Source organism: Mytilus trossulus, chromosome 3, assembly GCF_036588685.1.
Source record: "Mytilus trossulus isolate FHL-02 chromosome 3, PNRI_Mtr1.1.1.hap1, whole genome shotgun sequence".
Lineage (NCBI taxonomy): Eukaryota > Metazoa > Mollusca > Bivalvia > Mytilida > Mytilidae > Mytilus > Mytilus trossulus.
Genome location: NC_086375.1, coordinates 76,991,395 through 77,006,642, shown reverse-complemented (window position 1 = coordinate 77,006,642; position 15,248 = coordinate 76,991,395). Strand labels below are relative to the sequence as shown.

Here is a 15,248-nt window from a genome sequence, read left to right as displayed (position 1 = left end):
GAAGACCTGTTGGTGACCTTCTGCTGTTGTTTTTTATATGGTCGGGTTGTTGTCTCTTTGACACATTCCCTATTTCCATTCTCAATCTTATTAAATAATCTGGTGTATTGAATTCGGTTCAGTCAATGTTATTCTAAAATACCAGTGGGTCGATGCCTTCGCTGGTGGATTTTTAGTCTCAGAGGGTATGACCCCAGCCCTAGTACACAATACTACGTTACTTGCATGAACATATAGATATTGTATGATTGAATTATGCTGCTATATAATATTTGGTATCATTTAAAATCAATAGAATATAGCTCCCACGTGCAACACTTTTGTTCCTTGTCCGGAATTGGTTATACTTTAGGTTCTTGTTTTTTTCAAATATTTTAGCCTCGAACATCTCTGCAGAAACGTTTAATGTTGAAATACGCATCTGGTGCAATAAAATTGGCATGTTCCCTTTCGTTAAATGATTTTTTTTTTTCGTTAAATTATCTCATATGTATGATAATCAAAGAAAATATAGAACATAAAATTGTGCTGAAACTTTAATAAGAGAAGTCATTTGAAATTAAATTATTTCACGATGATAGTACATGTTAATTACAAAAGTACATAATGTAATGGGAAAATGTTCACTAACATTTCAAAATTTGAAAAATGCTTGCCGCTGTAAACACATGTTCATCCACCAACAATAACAGCGGTCGATTATCCTGCAATTATAAAAATTAAAGGTGTATTGTGTATACATATCTTAGAGGAATGTGTAAACTATAGAAATATGTTTTTTGTAGCTACTAGTATATAATAAATGGCCCCTGCTAATAGCTCCTCCTAGGTCTGAAAAATATTATACGTCTCGATGGTGGTTTTTTTTTTTGGTGAATAACATCCGATGCTGATGACACATGCGTTATAAAAATTGATAATTGAAATAGGGAATATGTCAACAAGAGACAACAACCCAACTATAGAGCAGACCACAGCCGAACTTTTTTATCTTGTCAAAGAACTTTTAAAACATTTCATTGCGATATACTTTGTAAGTTGAGTATTTGAGCTATTTTACTGTTGTATCACATGTAGATTTCGACCATCACCGGAATAAATATCAAATCAATTATTATCTTGCTTTACTAAAGAATGAAAATATACAGATTTATTACGGTCACATTCCAGTGTAGTACGCCAATTTTGTTTGTAAGGGAGGTTACTGTTTTTTTGTCTGAGTCAGAATATTTTTAATTATTTTTTTTGACGCTATCAATAATTTTTTTCTTCTTCAAAATTTTACACTAAAAAGTACGGGAAATATGGAATTTTCGTCGTCTTCTTGACCACAATATTTCTTTTCTTCATCAAATTGAAGATCCAATTTCTTTTTAGGATTAAACAATACCCGCTTATCACCCTTAAAGTTAAATGGTCAAGAATTCTATTTATTGAAATCACCAAATTCTGATACAGAAATTCAATATGTTTGTAGGATGTTTCTTGTAAAAGTTGAAATGAATGTTTTTATCTTATGGGAATAACTCATTTGAAGTGACTTATCGTTTCAGATGCTTGTCCTTTTTTTAACATGTGATATCTTTTTTATTTTTTTTTATCTATTTCCAAAATAATATTAAATACCATAGAATGTTTGAATGTTTCGTACATCGACACGACTTATACGCACACAAATCATTCCAAGTTACTTTCATTGGTTTATATTCATACTACTCATGATAGGAAGAGACCGATTTCATTGAAACGCAACTCCTCTGAAACCATACATAGTCGGAAATAGTTGTTATATGAAGATTAATGTAGTGTTTTGTACTTCCTAGATTTGTCTTTGAAACATTTTTTTTCACTGAAAATGCCAAAATTTGAGAAAATATCCAATATCAGAGATATCGCGCATGCCCAGTCAATTATACTGCCCGCGAAATTTAAAAACCCTTTTTTAAACACCTGCCCAATTGTACATCGATTTCGCGGGCATCTTCTGGTTTTGTCTATTCAATACACTAAAAGTCTCTACCTTTAAAAGCGTTTTGAACCTTTTCTTCCCTTTCCTTTCATTGGAGGTCGTCCAGAAGGTCTTGGTCTATCTCCTCCCTTTCCTTTCATTGGAGGTCTTCCAGAGGGTCTTGGTCCATCTCTTTCTGGTTGTCCAGAGGGTCTTGGTCTTCCATTATTATTTTGTTCTGAAAAAAAACGACAACAATAGAATATAATGTTGTTGTTGTATTTTTGTTTGTTTTTGGTCTGTTTGTACACAGACAATATATGTAAACTAATATATATGTGTAAAGCATATCGATCAGTATTTGTTTCGATTGCTTTTCTAAATCAATGCAAATTGACAGTAAATGTTACAGAAATTCTAAAAAACCTAATTTGCAATTTTGTATGATACTTGAGTCAATTGAACTTGACATAAATTTAGGCAAGAATAAACGAAAAAAAGAAAATAACAAAAATACCGACCTCAAACTCGAACTGTAAACAAATGCCAAAATAAAAAAACAACAAATGGAACATAACTGTTAAATTTCTGACATGATACAGCAATTCATAATGTAAAAAATGGTGTGCTAAAATGTTTATATAGCTAGCTAATATTGTATCGCTTAAAGTTCTATTATATTGACAACAATGTGTACAGCAGTCAATAGTGTGTAAGTATCTTATTCACTATAAATCAAATTTATTTTTAAACCCTAAATATCAAAACTAAATAAAAAGTTATCAAAGGTACAAGGATTATAATTTAGTACGCCAGACGCGCGTCTCGTCTACTAGGACTCATCAGTGAGGCTCAAATCGAAATATTTATAAAGCCAAACAAGTAAAAATCTGGAATAAGAAAATCCTTAGTTTTTCGAAAAATTCAAAGTTTTGTAATTGAAAACAGGAAATTTATAAAAATGATCATATGATTGATATTCATGTCAATAAATAAAACCGATCTTAATTCTGTAAAAAGTGTTACCGTATCTATAATGTATTCATTCTGGTTATATATATAATTCAAGTTATTCGAACAATCTGTAAAAGGTAATGAGTCAAATAATATGTATTTCTTGAAATGTAAATATTGAAAACGCACCTTCTAACTCTTCAATGTCAAGTTCAAGTTCACGAAGCATTGCGTCAAGCTTATTTTCTGATGGTCGAGGACCTTTTCCCTTTCTGGGAGGTTGACCAGAAGGCCTTGGTCCTTTCATTTGTGGTCTTCCAGATGATCTTGGTCCATCTCTTTCTGGTTGCCCAGTTGGTCTTGGTCTGTCACCGTCAAGTTCTCTCTCTGCTGGTTTTGGACCTTTCCTTCCCTTTCCTTTCATTAGAGGTCGTCCAGAGGGTCTTGGTCCATCTCCTCCCTTTCCTTTCATTGGAGGTCTTCCAGAGGGTCTTGGTCCATCCATTTCTGGTTGTCCACTTGGTCTTGGTCTGTCACCATCAAGTTCTCTCTCTTCTGGTTTTGGTTCTTTTCTTCCCTTTCCTTTCATTTGAGGTCTTCCAGAGGATCTTAGTCCATCCATTTCTGGTTGTCCACTTGGTCTTGGTCTGTCACCATCAAGTTCTCTCTCTTCTGGTTTTGGTCCTTTTCTTCCCTTTCCTTTCATTGGAGGTCTTCCAGAGGGTCTTGGTCCATCCATTTCTGGTTGTCCACTTGGTCTTGGTCTGTCACCATCAAGTTCTCTCTCTTCTGGTTTTGGTCCTTTTCTTCCATTTCCTTTCATTGGAGGTCGTCCAGAGGGTCTTGGTCCATCCATTTCTGGTTGCCCACTTGGTCTTGGTCTGTCACCCTCAAGTTCTCTCTCTTCTGGTTTTTGCCCTTGTCTTCCCTTTCCTTTCATTGGAGGTCGTCCAGAGGGTCTTGGTCCATCCATTTCTGGTTGTCCACTTGGTCTTGGTCTGTCACCATCAAGTTCTCTCTCTTCTGGTTTTGGTCCTTTTCTTCCCTTTCCTTTCATTGGAGGTCGTCCAGAGGGTCTTGGTCCATCCATTTCTGGTTGTCCACTTGGTCTTGGTCTGTCACCCTCAAGTTCTCTCTCTTCTGGTTTTTGCCCTTGTCTTCCCTTTCCTTTCATTGGAGGTCGTCCAGAGGGTCTTGGTCCATCTCTATCTGGTTGTCCAGAGGGTCTTGGTCTACCAATATTATTTTGTTCTGAAAAAAGGGAATAAGTTGTTATATTTTTATGTTTGTTCTTGGTCTGTTTGTACACAGACAATACATGTATATGTAAACTAATATATCTATGTAAAGTATATCAGTATTTGTTTCAACTATCGATTGATCACTAAATCAATGCAAATTGACATAAAATGTCATTAACAATTGTAAAAAAGAACCACTAACCTCTGCAATTATGTAATTATACATTAGTCAAATGAACTCGACATTTTTGTAGGCAAGAATGAGCGAAAAAAGAAAAATAACAAAAATACCAAACTCAAACTCAAACTGTAAACAAATAACAAAATAATTTCTGACATGGTATAAACCTGTAAAAGGTAATGAGCCAAATAAGTTCTATGTTTTGAAATGTAATTACTGTAAACGCACCTTCTAACTCTTCAATGTCAAGTTCAAGTTCACGAAGCATTTCGTCAAGATTATTTTCTGATGGTCGAGGACCTTTTCCCTTTCTGGGTGGTTGACCAGAAGGCTTTGGTCCTAGTTCTCTCTCTTCTGGTTTTGGTCCTTTCCTTCCCTTTCCTTTCATTGGAGGTCGTCCAGAGGGTCTTGGTCCATCCATTTCCGGTTGTCCTGAAGGTCTTGGTCTGTCACCATCAAGTTCTCTCTCTTCTGGTTTTGGTCCTTTTCTTCCCTTTCCTTTCATTGGAGGTCTTCCAGAAGGTCTTGGTCCATCCATTTCTGGTTGTCCACTTGGTCTTGGTCTGTCACCCTCAAGTTCTCTCTCTTCTGGTTTTTGCCCTTTTCCATTCTTTCCCTTCATTGGAGGTCTTCCAGAGGGTCTTGGTCCATCTCTTTCTGGTTGCCCTGAAGGTCTTGGTCTGTCATTATCGTTTTGTTCTAAAATAAAAATTAATATGCATTTTTAAGATGATATAGTGGCTATCAATAATGACGACCTTAGTATGTACACTAAAGAGATTCATCCTACCGAACTGACTTTAAATAATTAAAAGCTAATAATTACAATGAATACCTTTCCTTCCTGGATCTTGATATCTATATCTTTAGCTGGAAGCATTTTACCAAAATGTAAGAAAAAGAGATGATTTTTTTTATTACCTATTGTTAATTATTCATTTCTAAATGGTGACGTTCCCTTGTCAATATCTTATGGTCTTTAAATAACTCAACTTCTTCGATTTGCTCGTGTATATAACAACGTATTTGATTTCAATGAAAGAAATATCATTATTACTGAAACATTATAACGCCAGCGTTTTCGATATCAAGAACTAGTAAAAACATTTACTAAATTTCATCATCGGTACAGGGACATCATTCGTAAATATAAATCCAAATTTATGGTAATATTCTATACAAAGCACAACAATTTCGGCATTCTCATCAAAAGCTAACCAAACCTTTAAACAGACTTATTCTGAAAGAATATAGTTACGATATTGGTGTCAAGTCATTAAGGATTGCATATTTTGGTATAGCTAATATAGATTCACTCATGATATGGTCTTTGCACCAGAAATAAACACATTCATTCTAAAACCAGTTGATGGCATGATTTAGGTTATGTTCTTGTCATATATTTTATGATTATATAATATTAAAACCCAAACGGGAGGGATTGCACTTGATTTTCATATGATGAGGACGTAATCTGTCAGTCAGTTTAATTCATGTCTGGAGCTGGCATGTCAGTAATTTCTAGTAGTAGTTTGTTCATTTGTGAATCTTTTTCATTTAGCTTGATTTCTTTGGTTACCTATTCTGACATCGAACTCGGACTTCTTTTAAGGATGTCTGTTTGTCATGTTTTGGAATTTTTGTCAGATTTTCGGAATCCTCTGGTTTTATCCATTTGAATGCATTAAAACTTTTCCCCATGAACCCCCATTTTTCTTTTATAAATATTTTACATGTATAATTATAAGTCATTTGTAAAAGTCTTATAAAATTTTATTTATTTTTTAATAATAACATTGGCTAATATCTCGAAAATAAGCACATTGAACCCTATATTTTATTTGCTTAATTTTATCAATGCATACTAGTTTTATGAAAAGTTATTTATTTTGAAACTCAGCAGCAAACATCCTTCACCTGTGTTTTTACGTATTGTTATGTTTTTCTTTATTCTACATTGGATAGAGGAATAGGGGGGTTGAGATCTCACAAAACATGTTTAACCCCGCCGCATTTTTGCGCCTGTCCCAAGGCAGTAACCTCTGACCTTTGTTAGTTTTTTTTTATAATTTTAGCTCATATATATGTTTTGGAGTTTAATGTGACGTCCATTTTAACACTATTACACCATCTTATGTAGGGGCCAGCTGAGAACCACCTCCGGGTACAGCATTTTCTTGCTGCGTTGAAGACCCATTGGTTGACTTCGGCTGCTGTCTTCTTAATTTATTATATATTTTTTGGGGTCTTTTGTACAAATGCAAAATATGTAAAATAATGTAAAAAGTTATTGTTTCAACTATAAAAAGTTTTACTAAAGTAATGCAAATTGACATTGAATATCATTAAAAATTCTTAAAAAAAAACTATCTTCCTGATTTTTGTAATGATACAATAATCAAACGAACTTGAAATAAATGTAGACAAATGGACAAAAAAGGGAAGGAAAATAAAATACTGAACTCCGACTCCATCTTTTAACAAATGGCAAAATCAAAACACATCAAAGGAATGTAACACAATTGTTATATACCTGACGTGGTACAGGCATTTCATTATGTTGAAAATGGTGTGTTTAACCTGGTATTACAGCAAGCCAAAATTGTATTGGGTAAGATTTCATTATATTGACAACAATTTGTGAGCTAAACAAACAGGACGACATAATAGGGGCAATGAAAAAACATGGGGTACAGCGATATTGTGTAAGTATCATCATTTTTATAAAGCAAACAAATTTATTAACCACAAAAAAATAGCATGTAGAAACTCTTTAGACAAAGCAAATAAACAAATATGAAAGACAAAAACACAAAAAATTACTACAGCACAATAACACAATTGCGAGATGTACAAATACCAAGCCACGCGAAAAGGATATAACCAAAAAGTTGATTAAACAGTCTTGATTATAAATATATAAAGACTATTTAGCAAGTTATTGAGATGCTAAACAGTGTCTGTTCCCAAAAGAATTTATATATCAATAAAGTCTTGATATCTTCCTACAAACTTTGCTCGAAGTAGGACAAAATGGGTTAAGAAATGTATATCTCATATTCAAGTGAAGTTGTTCTATTGCTAATAAGGTGGGGGATTTATCATTTCAAAATTGAAAGCGTTTAATGATAAATTTTTGTAGATTCTGGTACTGAGAAGACCGCTTAATCCAAATTTGAGGTATATGTATTAAAAAGATGCGGCTGGCAAATATATATTTTGTAAAACGTTTTTTCTCCTTTGCTTTGTGAGTCAAATTCTATTATTTCACTTATTGTGTTGCTGTGGTATTCAAAGTATCTTGTCGTTATGGAAACTGGAAAGAACATATGAAATAAAAACGCACGAATCAGCATTTACTAATGATAAAAAATATTTTGATTAACTTTTAAATGCTGCTGAGATAATTAAAAATTTTCAAAAGTAAGTCATACCAAATCGCACTATACATAAAAAGTATCTTACCTTTCCATGCTTCATCAACTATCCATTCCAAAAAAGATTCTTTCTCTTTTAAATTCTCCTCCTGAGTAATAAAAAAGAGAAGAGATTAACCGTTTGTATTGAACACGACAATAGTAAAATATTGCAAAATAAATATCAGCTTAAAAGATAAACTAATGTCAGCAAAGTCTAAATGAAAAGTATAAGCATGCTATACTTCTTACCTTGTTGAAAGAGGCATGTGCTAGGCACAAACTCCCTACGAGCACGATAAACAAGGAAGTCTTCATAGTGTATGCTGATATTTAATTTCTCTTACTAGTATTTATACACTTTTTGTTCATAATTGGTGACGCATTAACTGTCAATTTTAATCTGGTGATCACGCTGGTCATGTTCAATTTACCCCCATCCACAAACAGCTATTCTTTCTATTGTCCAGGGATATGGGGTTTAACTAAAACAGTTTACTTAAAGTAAACCATGACCTTTTTATTCAACTCTAAAGGTTTTACAATCAGTTCTTATGGCCTCATTGTTATACCTTGTAAAGAAACTTATGTTATAAAACCCTTAAGAAAATAAAACATTTTCAAAAATAATATTAAATATAGTAACTAAATGAATAAAAGAAAGAGAATATTTTTCGTAATAAACTTTATCAAAGGATGACGCGTTTTTCTTTGATTTAAACGAAAGGGATAACCAAAAAGAAGGTACCGGTAAAGAAGGTATCTTGTAAAAAAAATGTATACCGAACAAACATTTTAGATAAACAATAAATTGAAAAATTAAAAAAAATATAAATAATTCAGGTTTTCATTAACTATTGATATGATCTTTAAAACACGATTTTAAAAAAAACCTCGCAAATCGACCAGAGTGATCTAGAATCAATTATTTTTTTTCTATAAACCACTATAACAACTCGCAATTCAATTATTATGAATAAAATGAGATTGTATAAATTCGTCTACACAACGACACTAAAAACCAGGACACGTAAAGATATCATCACACGTGTCTTCAACAGTAGACAGATATATATATACGACAATTACACTAAAAACCAGGACACGTAAAGATATCATCACACGTGTCTTCAACAGTAGACAGATATATGTACGACAATTACACTAAAAACCAGGACACGTAAAGATATCATCACACGTGTCTTCAACAGTAGACAGATATATGTACGACAATTACACTAAAAACCAGGACACGTAAAGATATCATCACACGTGTCTTCAACAGTAGACAGATATATGTACGACAATTACACTAAAAACCAGGACACGTAAAGATATCATCACACGTGTCTTCAACAGTAGACAGATATATGTACGACAATTACACTAAAAACCAGGACACGTAAAGATATCATCACACGTGTCTTCAACAGTAGACAGATATATGTACGACAATTACACTAAAAACCAGGACACGTAAAGATATCATCACACGTGTCTTCAACAGAAGACAGATATATGTACGACAATTACACTAAAAACCAGGACACGTAACGATATCATCACACGTGTCTTCAACAGTAGACAGATATATGTACGACAATTACACTAAATACCAGGACACGTAACGATATCATCACACATGTCTTCAACAGTAGACAGATATATGTACGACAATTCACCTGTCCTAAATAAAGGCAACAGTAGTATACCGCTTTGTTTCCATAAATCGATTTAGACAAATTAAAATCCGGGTTACAAACTTAAACCGAAGGAAACACATCAACTATAAGAGGAACATAACAAAATAACAAACACACTGAATTACAACCAAAAAAACCCCACTTGACTTGAAAGGAGAGTTGTCTCATTTGGACAAGTGCCCCCTTTTCTTATATATATACCAGGCATGGAGATGTTTTTAGACCCTTCTACAACGAAATTGTTTTACATGCACATGTATTTAAATTGAAATTGAAAACTAAGTTCAAACCTATGGTTGCGTTGGATAAAAACCGCAATTTTTATACGTGTGCATGTAAAACAAATTTCGTTGTAGAAGGGTCTAAAAACAGCACAAACAATATTTTACAAAATACCAAAAAAGTGAAAAAGTATATTTAAACAAAACGCATTTGACTTAAAGGTCGAACAACTGATGTTCTTTAACCCTACTGACTGCCATTGGCGATTGCCAAATAAAATTGATCACAAGATGTAACAAAATGTATCTTAATATAAATTTGATACTAAACAAAAAACATTTTTAACTTGTAGCCCCGATGTTATGCCACAAACATACGGTGTCTATATTTCTTTAGTACACCAGATCCGGATTTCGACAATAAATGTCTCTTCAGTGATGTTAAGGATCGAAACGGTATTTGGAAGGCAAATATCAACACCATATTTTCCGTTTAATTAAAACAAGGATATTACAGAAAACAATCATAGACAATGCTAAATTAACGAACATGAACATGCGCTGGGGTTAACCTTTGCTCTTATATATCCCCTTTTACTTGTTCAGCTTCGATCTAAATTCATGCCTGTTCACACCACATCTTCCTATGTCTACTTATAAAAAATGCAAAATAATGGTGCGTGAAAAAATAATAATTAGAACAAAAACAGTTTAGCTTGGGGTCGGTATAATAAACAAGAAGAAAACAAGAACAGGCATTGCTTCTTTTTTACCATTTGACAATTGCATATTTATTTTTTCCCCCATAGAACCCCCTCCCAGTAAGGTATTTTCAAGGTATGAATAACTCCAACAACATATCCAAACAATGGCAAACCATTAAGTTCCAAATGAAAATAGATTTAATTTAGTAAAAACATTAAAAAAATTTAAAAAAAAAGTATAACAACGTTCCCAAGTGAAAATAAAACTGACTTGCAAAATTGAGTCTTTGATAAACGAAATACACACACAGCAATTACAGACAATTTTTAAAATCTATTTCCTTCATTTTTTGGTACTTAAAATGTGTACAAAAGTCATTAAATCTAGTGCATGTATGTTTCCTGTTTATACCAAGAGGAATCTAAATCAAAGCCACAAAACAATACAGTTTCTTAAGGAGAGTGCAGCTTCTTAATGATTATCTTTTTTTTATATACTAGTCTATATGACAGCGTTAGAATTAACAATTGTTGTAGTTGCCTTTAAGGTGGTATGGGAGTCTAAAATAAAAATGATAGAATTTGTTCATACTTTGTCAAAATGTAGTATCTATTGATACATGTTCAAAAATATAATAAAAATGATAGGTCACCGCGCATTTTCTCAAGCTACAGGTTGTGACAAAATGACAAATTTTGTATGGATTATACAGGAAAAAACAACATTTTGTGAATAGAAACTAAACAAAATGATAAAATTGTAAAATAAATAAGGACAAGATTACTTTCAGACAATGCTTTGAGAATATCAAAAGAAAAGATAGGGTCACCGTACGTTTTTTCCGGCTTAAAGACAAATAGAAAATTTTCATGTAGAGTCCTTCAGAAAATGCACTGTTTTAGAGTTACCTTCCCTTAAATTGCCAATTTATAAATATTAAAAAAAAAATATATACTTGTAAAAATATTTTTTTTTTAAGTTATATTCTTATAAATTGGTTCTTTTAAATGAAAATTCACATAAAATATCTGCTTTCCTGCATCAAATTTTGCTAATTTGATAGAAAATATGGACCTTAGATTCTCTGTTTTTTTACAATCCAAGATAGTGAAAGACATCCATACCACCTTAAGCTGCCCGTTTCATCAATTAAATACAGAACTTTGATGTCGCTATGCTCAGAAGATGTTAAAAGTGAATTAAGTAAACCGTAGTGTCAGATCCTTGACAAATAAGGATGTTGTGATATATTTTGAACAAATTAGATTGCTACTTAGATATAGTGACCATTCGCTATAGAGGCATTGGCTGCTTTGTACACATGCAAAGATTCAGTAAATCTATATCTTGAATATAGATTAAAGAAAATGTGGAGGAAATGAAACAGTAACCCAACGACGGGTACTATGGGTCTATTAAAAAAAATGTTTGTATTTTAAAGTTTGCAGTAGGTTTTAAAGCACTGCTTTTTTTTTGTTATCCAAAAACTATCACACTAAATTATTATGTTAAAATAAATTAGAACTTACCCTAGAATAGGCTTGTGAAATGCACAGGAAACCTAGAAGGACAACTACTAATGTTAGTTTCATTTTGATCTCTGGTGATCACAAGAGAAATTTCTCTAGTTTTATACTACAATGGAGATGTGTGTTGACTTTAAACTTGCATTATTCGTTAAAAACGAAATCACGATTTCATGTCATATTTAAAGGGACTAAAATAATGAATAGAGTTAGATATTGAACTAAAGATATCACATGATGTGATATTGACCTCGGTCCTTTTATTGAGATTGAGATACTTTTGGTACCGTGGTTTGTATTTTTTTTAAAACTTGATAATATATAAGGAGCTCACGTTTTAATTCTTGTCATTTAAATCTTTTTCATTTCCATTTTAAGAAATTTAAATCGTGAGAAAAATGCTTAATATTTTCGTCTAAGGTCGAAATGGATAGTATTTATGTCAGGATGTCAGTCCCCCTAAAATTGAGAAATTAGAGTTGATTATAAAAAACGTAAATGTCTGTAAATAGTCCTCAAAGCATACTTTTGGTTGGTTGGTGTTATTAAATCATGTTTGTGTGTTGCGTTTTCTGAACTGCATTGAACCATCCATTTGTTGGAATATGTTTTCTGTTTATGTACAAAAACCATATTAAAAACTTACCAAGACATTTCAATAAATAAAATGGGTTTAGTTTGATTAATTAGAGATAATACTAGTTAGTGTATATATCAAACTATAGGATATCGTCTTGAAAGCGGGAAAAATATTTTTAAACGAAATCAATGACAGGTAATTCATTCGAAAATATAACTTTCTACACAACATGCCATGATTTAAACTGCTCCAACTTAAAGAAAAGTTGTTAAATAGTTTTAACATACAAAATGAAGGATCTATAATCAGCAACACATTTTCTTAAGGATAAAAAAAAAACAAAAAACAAAAGTGAAATGAATATTTGACAATGTAATTAAATTATTTCAATGTTTCAGTCTATACTAATTCAAACAATAACTTTTGTCATTATATTGAGGAGACACAATTTTATTTCAAATGTTTGTTTATAACTATTGTCATTACTATAATTGCATTCTAAAGACGTACAAATGACGTGAAATTGTTCTAGATTAAACAAAATTATACAATAACCCATAAAATAACTTCTGTAAAATAATGAATAGATATATTATGTTCAGTAGGAGTTATTGCAAAACAATTCAACTAAATAAAATAAACGGATGGTTTTATATCATATAATGAAAATAATAGTATAGTATTTTATTACTTTTAATTCGATGAATAATTTTCAATGCCATGGTATAAAAAAAAAAAGACAAACAACAGTAAAAACAGGAAAGGAGATCAATATTGTGGTTACGACAATGCGATCATACTCGTTGTCATCCGTGAAACAGATATTAAATAACGGACAATTCAACCCATGATGACGTCCGAAATATTTCTAAGGGATGATTTTAGCTTAGACATTTGTAACTATTAGTTTAATAGCGTCTTTTTTTCAGCAATTTTATATCAAGGGAATGATACGCAAGCCCTAGAATGTTGTTCCAACTGGGAGATATATACTCATTAGCCAGACGTAAAATGAGCAGTTTTTATATAGTGTGTCTTTTTATGTTGTAATGTTGTGCTGCTGTTTCGAGTGAAGGTTTGCGCTCTTAATAACGTTTATAGCCGCTGCATTTGTTTGCACCTGTCCGATTGTTGCCGTACGGGGCGCCGAATGGGACTCTTGTGGTTTTGTACTCAAAATTCAATTTTTACGGACAAAAGTGACTTTTGTTCAACAAAAATGAGTTCAGTTTAACAAAATTTGTATCATACTACAAATTTAAAATTTTGTCACACAAAATTATCTATCAGCGGACAAAAGTCACTTTTGTCATGACAAAATTCATTTTTGTTACACAGACTGTACTTTTGTTTCCTAATTTGAAAATTGGGCGACAAAAGTCAATTTTGTTTTCAAATTAGTTAAGTTTGGTTTCTGTGAACTAATTTGCATACAAAATCAACTTTTGTTACACAAAATTGACTTTTGTCTCAACAAAATTGACAAAATTGACTTTTGTGAGACAAAATTGACAAATGTGAGACAAAATTGTCTTTTGTCTCAACAAAATTGACAAAATTGATTTTTGTCTCAACAAAATTGACAAAATTGACTTTCGTCTCAACAAAATTGACGAAATTGACTTTTGTCTCAACAAAATTGACAAAATTAAATTTTGTCTCAACAAAATTGACAAAATTGAATTTTGTCTCAACAAAATTGACAAAACTTTGTGAGACAAAATTCAATTTTGTGAGACAAAATTCAATTTTGTGAGACAAAATTGACTTTTGTCTCAACAAAATTAACAAAATTGACTTTTGTCTCAACAAAATTGACAAAATTGATTTTTGTCTCACAAAATTGACAAAATTGATTTTTGTCTCACAAAATTGACAAAATTGATTATTGTCTCACAAAATTGAATTTTGTCTCACAAAATTGAATTTTGTCTCACAAAATTGAATTTTGTCTCACAAAATTGAATTTTGTCTCACAAAAGTTAATTTTGTCTCACAATAGTTAATTTTGTCTCACAAAAGTTAATTTGTCTCACAAAAGTTAATTTTGTCTCACAAAAGTCAATTTTGTCTCACAAAATTGAATCTTACCTCACACAATTTTTGTGATTTAATTTCCATATCAGGTAACAAAAGTCAATTTTGTATGCAAATATCTTTATATTTGCATACCTTTTAGACAAAATTGACTTTTGCCATGACAAATATGAATTTTGTCTACAAAAATGAATTTTGTCATGACAAAAATGAATTTTGTCTACACAAATGATATTTGTCATCACAAAATTGAAGTTCTCACAAAACAAGTCTGTAGCACATAGTTTTGTAAGACAAAAATGATATTGTTATGACAGAATTGAATTTTGTACAAAACCACATTTGGCGCCCCGTATGCCGTTTGTTTATGTGGCCCATAAACATTAAAATCACATAAAAAATTAACTCCGAGGAAAATTCAAAAAGAAAAGTACCTAATCAAATGACAAAATCAAAAGCTCAAACACGAATGAGTGGATAACAACTATCATATTCCTGAATTGGTACATGCATTTTCATATGTAGAAAAGGGTGGATCGAACATGTTTTATAGCTAGCTAAACCTCTCACTTGTATGACAGTCGCATTAAATCCATTATATTGACAACGATGTGTGAACAAAACAAACAGACACAATAGGTAAAAATGTCAAAAATAGGGATACAGCAGTAAACATTGTGTTATCATCTTAATCATTATATAAACAAACAATGTGTTTCTTGTTTCTTCTTTTTGG

General features: G+C 31.9%; 1 protein-coding gene across 4 annotated transcripts in view; it reads right to left on the bottom strand.

Annotated features, from left to right (window-relative positions):
- Positions 1–518: 518 nt before the first annotated feature.
- Positions 519–15,248, bottom strand: part of LOC134712474 (basic salivary proline-rich protein 3-like) — a 31,903-nt gene continuing 17,173 nt past the window's right edge. The window contains exons 1-7 of one of the 4 annotated variants that reach the window (XM_063574052.1): positions 7,993–8,212; positions 7,790–7,850; positions 4,553–5,023; positions 3,380–4,153; positions 3,092–3,331; positions 2,021–2,186; positions 519–704 (exon numbers count right to left, since the gene is read on the bottom strand). In XM_063574052.1, coding sequence (XP_063430122.1) covers positions 2,023–2,186; positions 3,092–3,331; positions 3,380–4,153; positions 4,553–5,023; positions 7,790–7,850; positions 7,993–8,058 — 1,776 coding nt within the window. In that variant the 5' untranslated portion in view covers positions 8,059–8,212 and the 3' untranslated portion in view covers positions 519–704; positions 2,021–2,022. Of the gene's footprint in view, positions 705–2,020; positions 2,187–3,091; positions 4,154–4,552; positions 5,024–7,789; positions 7,851–7,992; positions 8,213–11,898; positions 12,099–15,248 lie in introns of those variants that run through there. The other 3 variants (XM_063574050.1, XM_063574048.1, XM_063574049.1) reach the window with 3 other exon arrangements.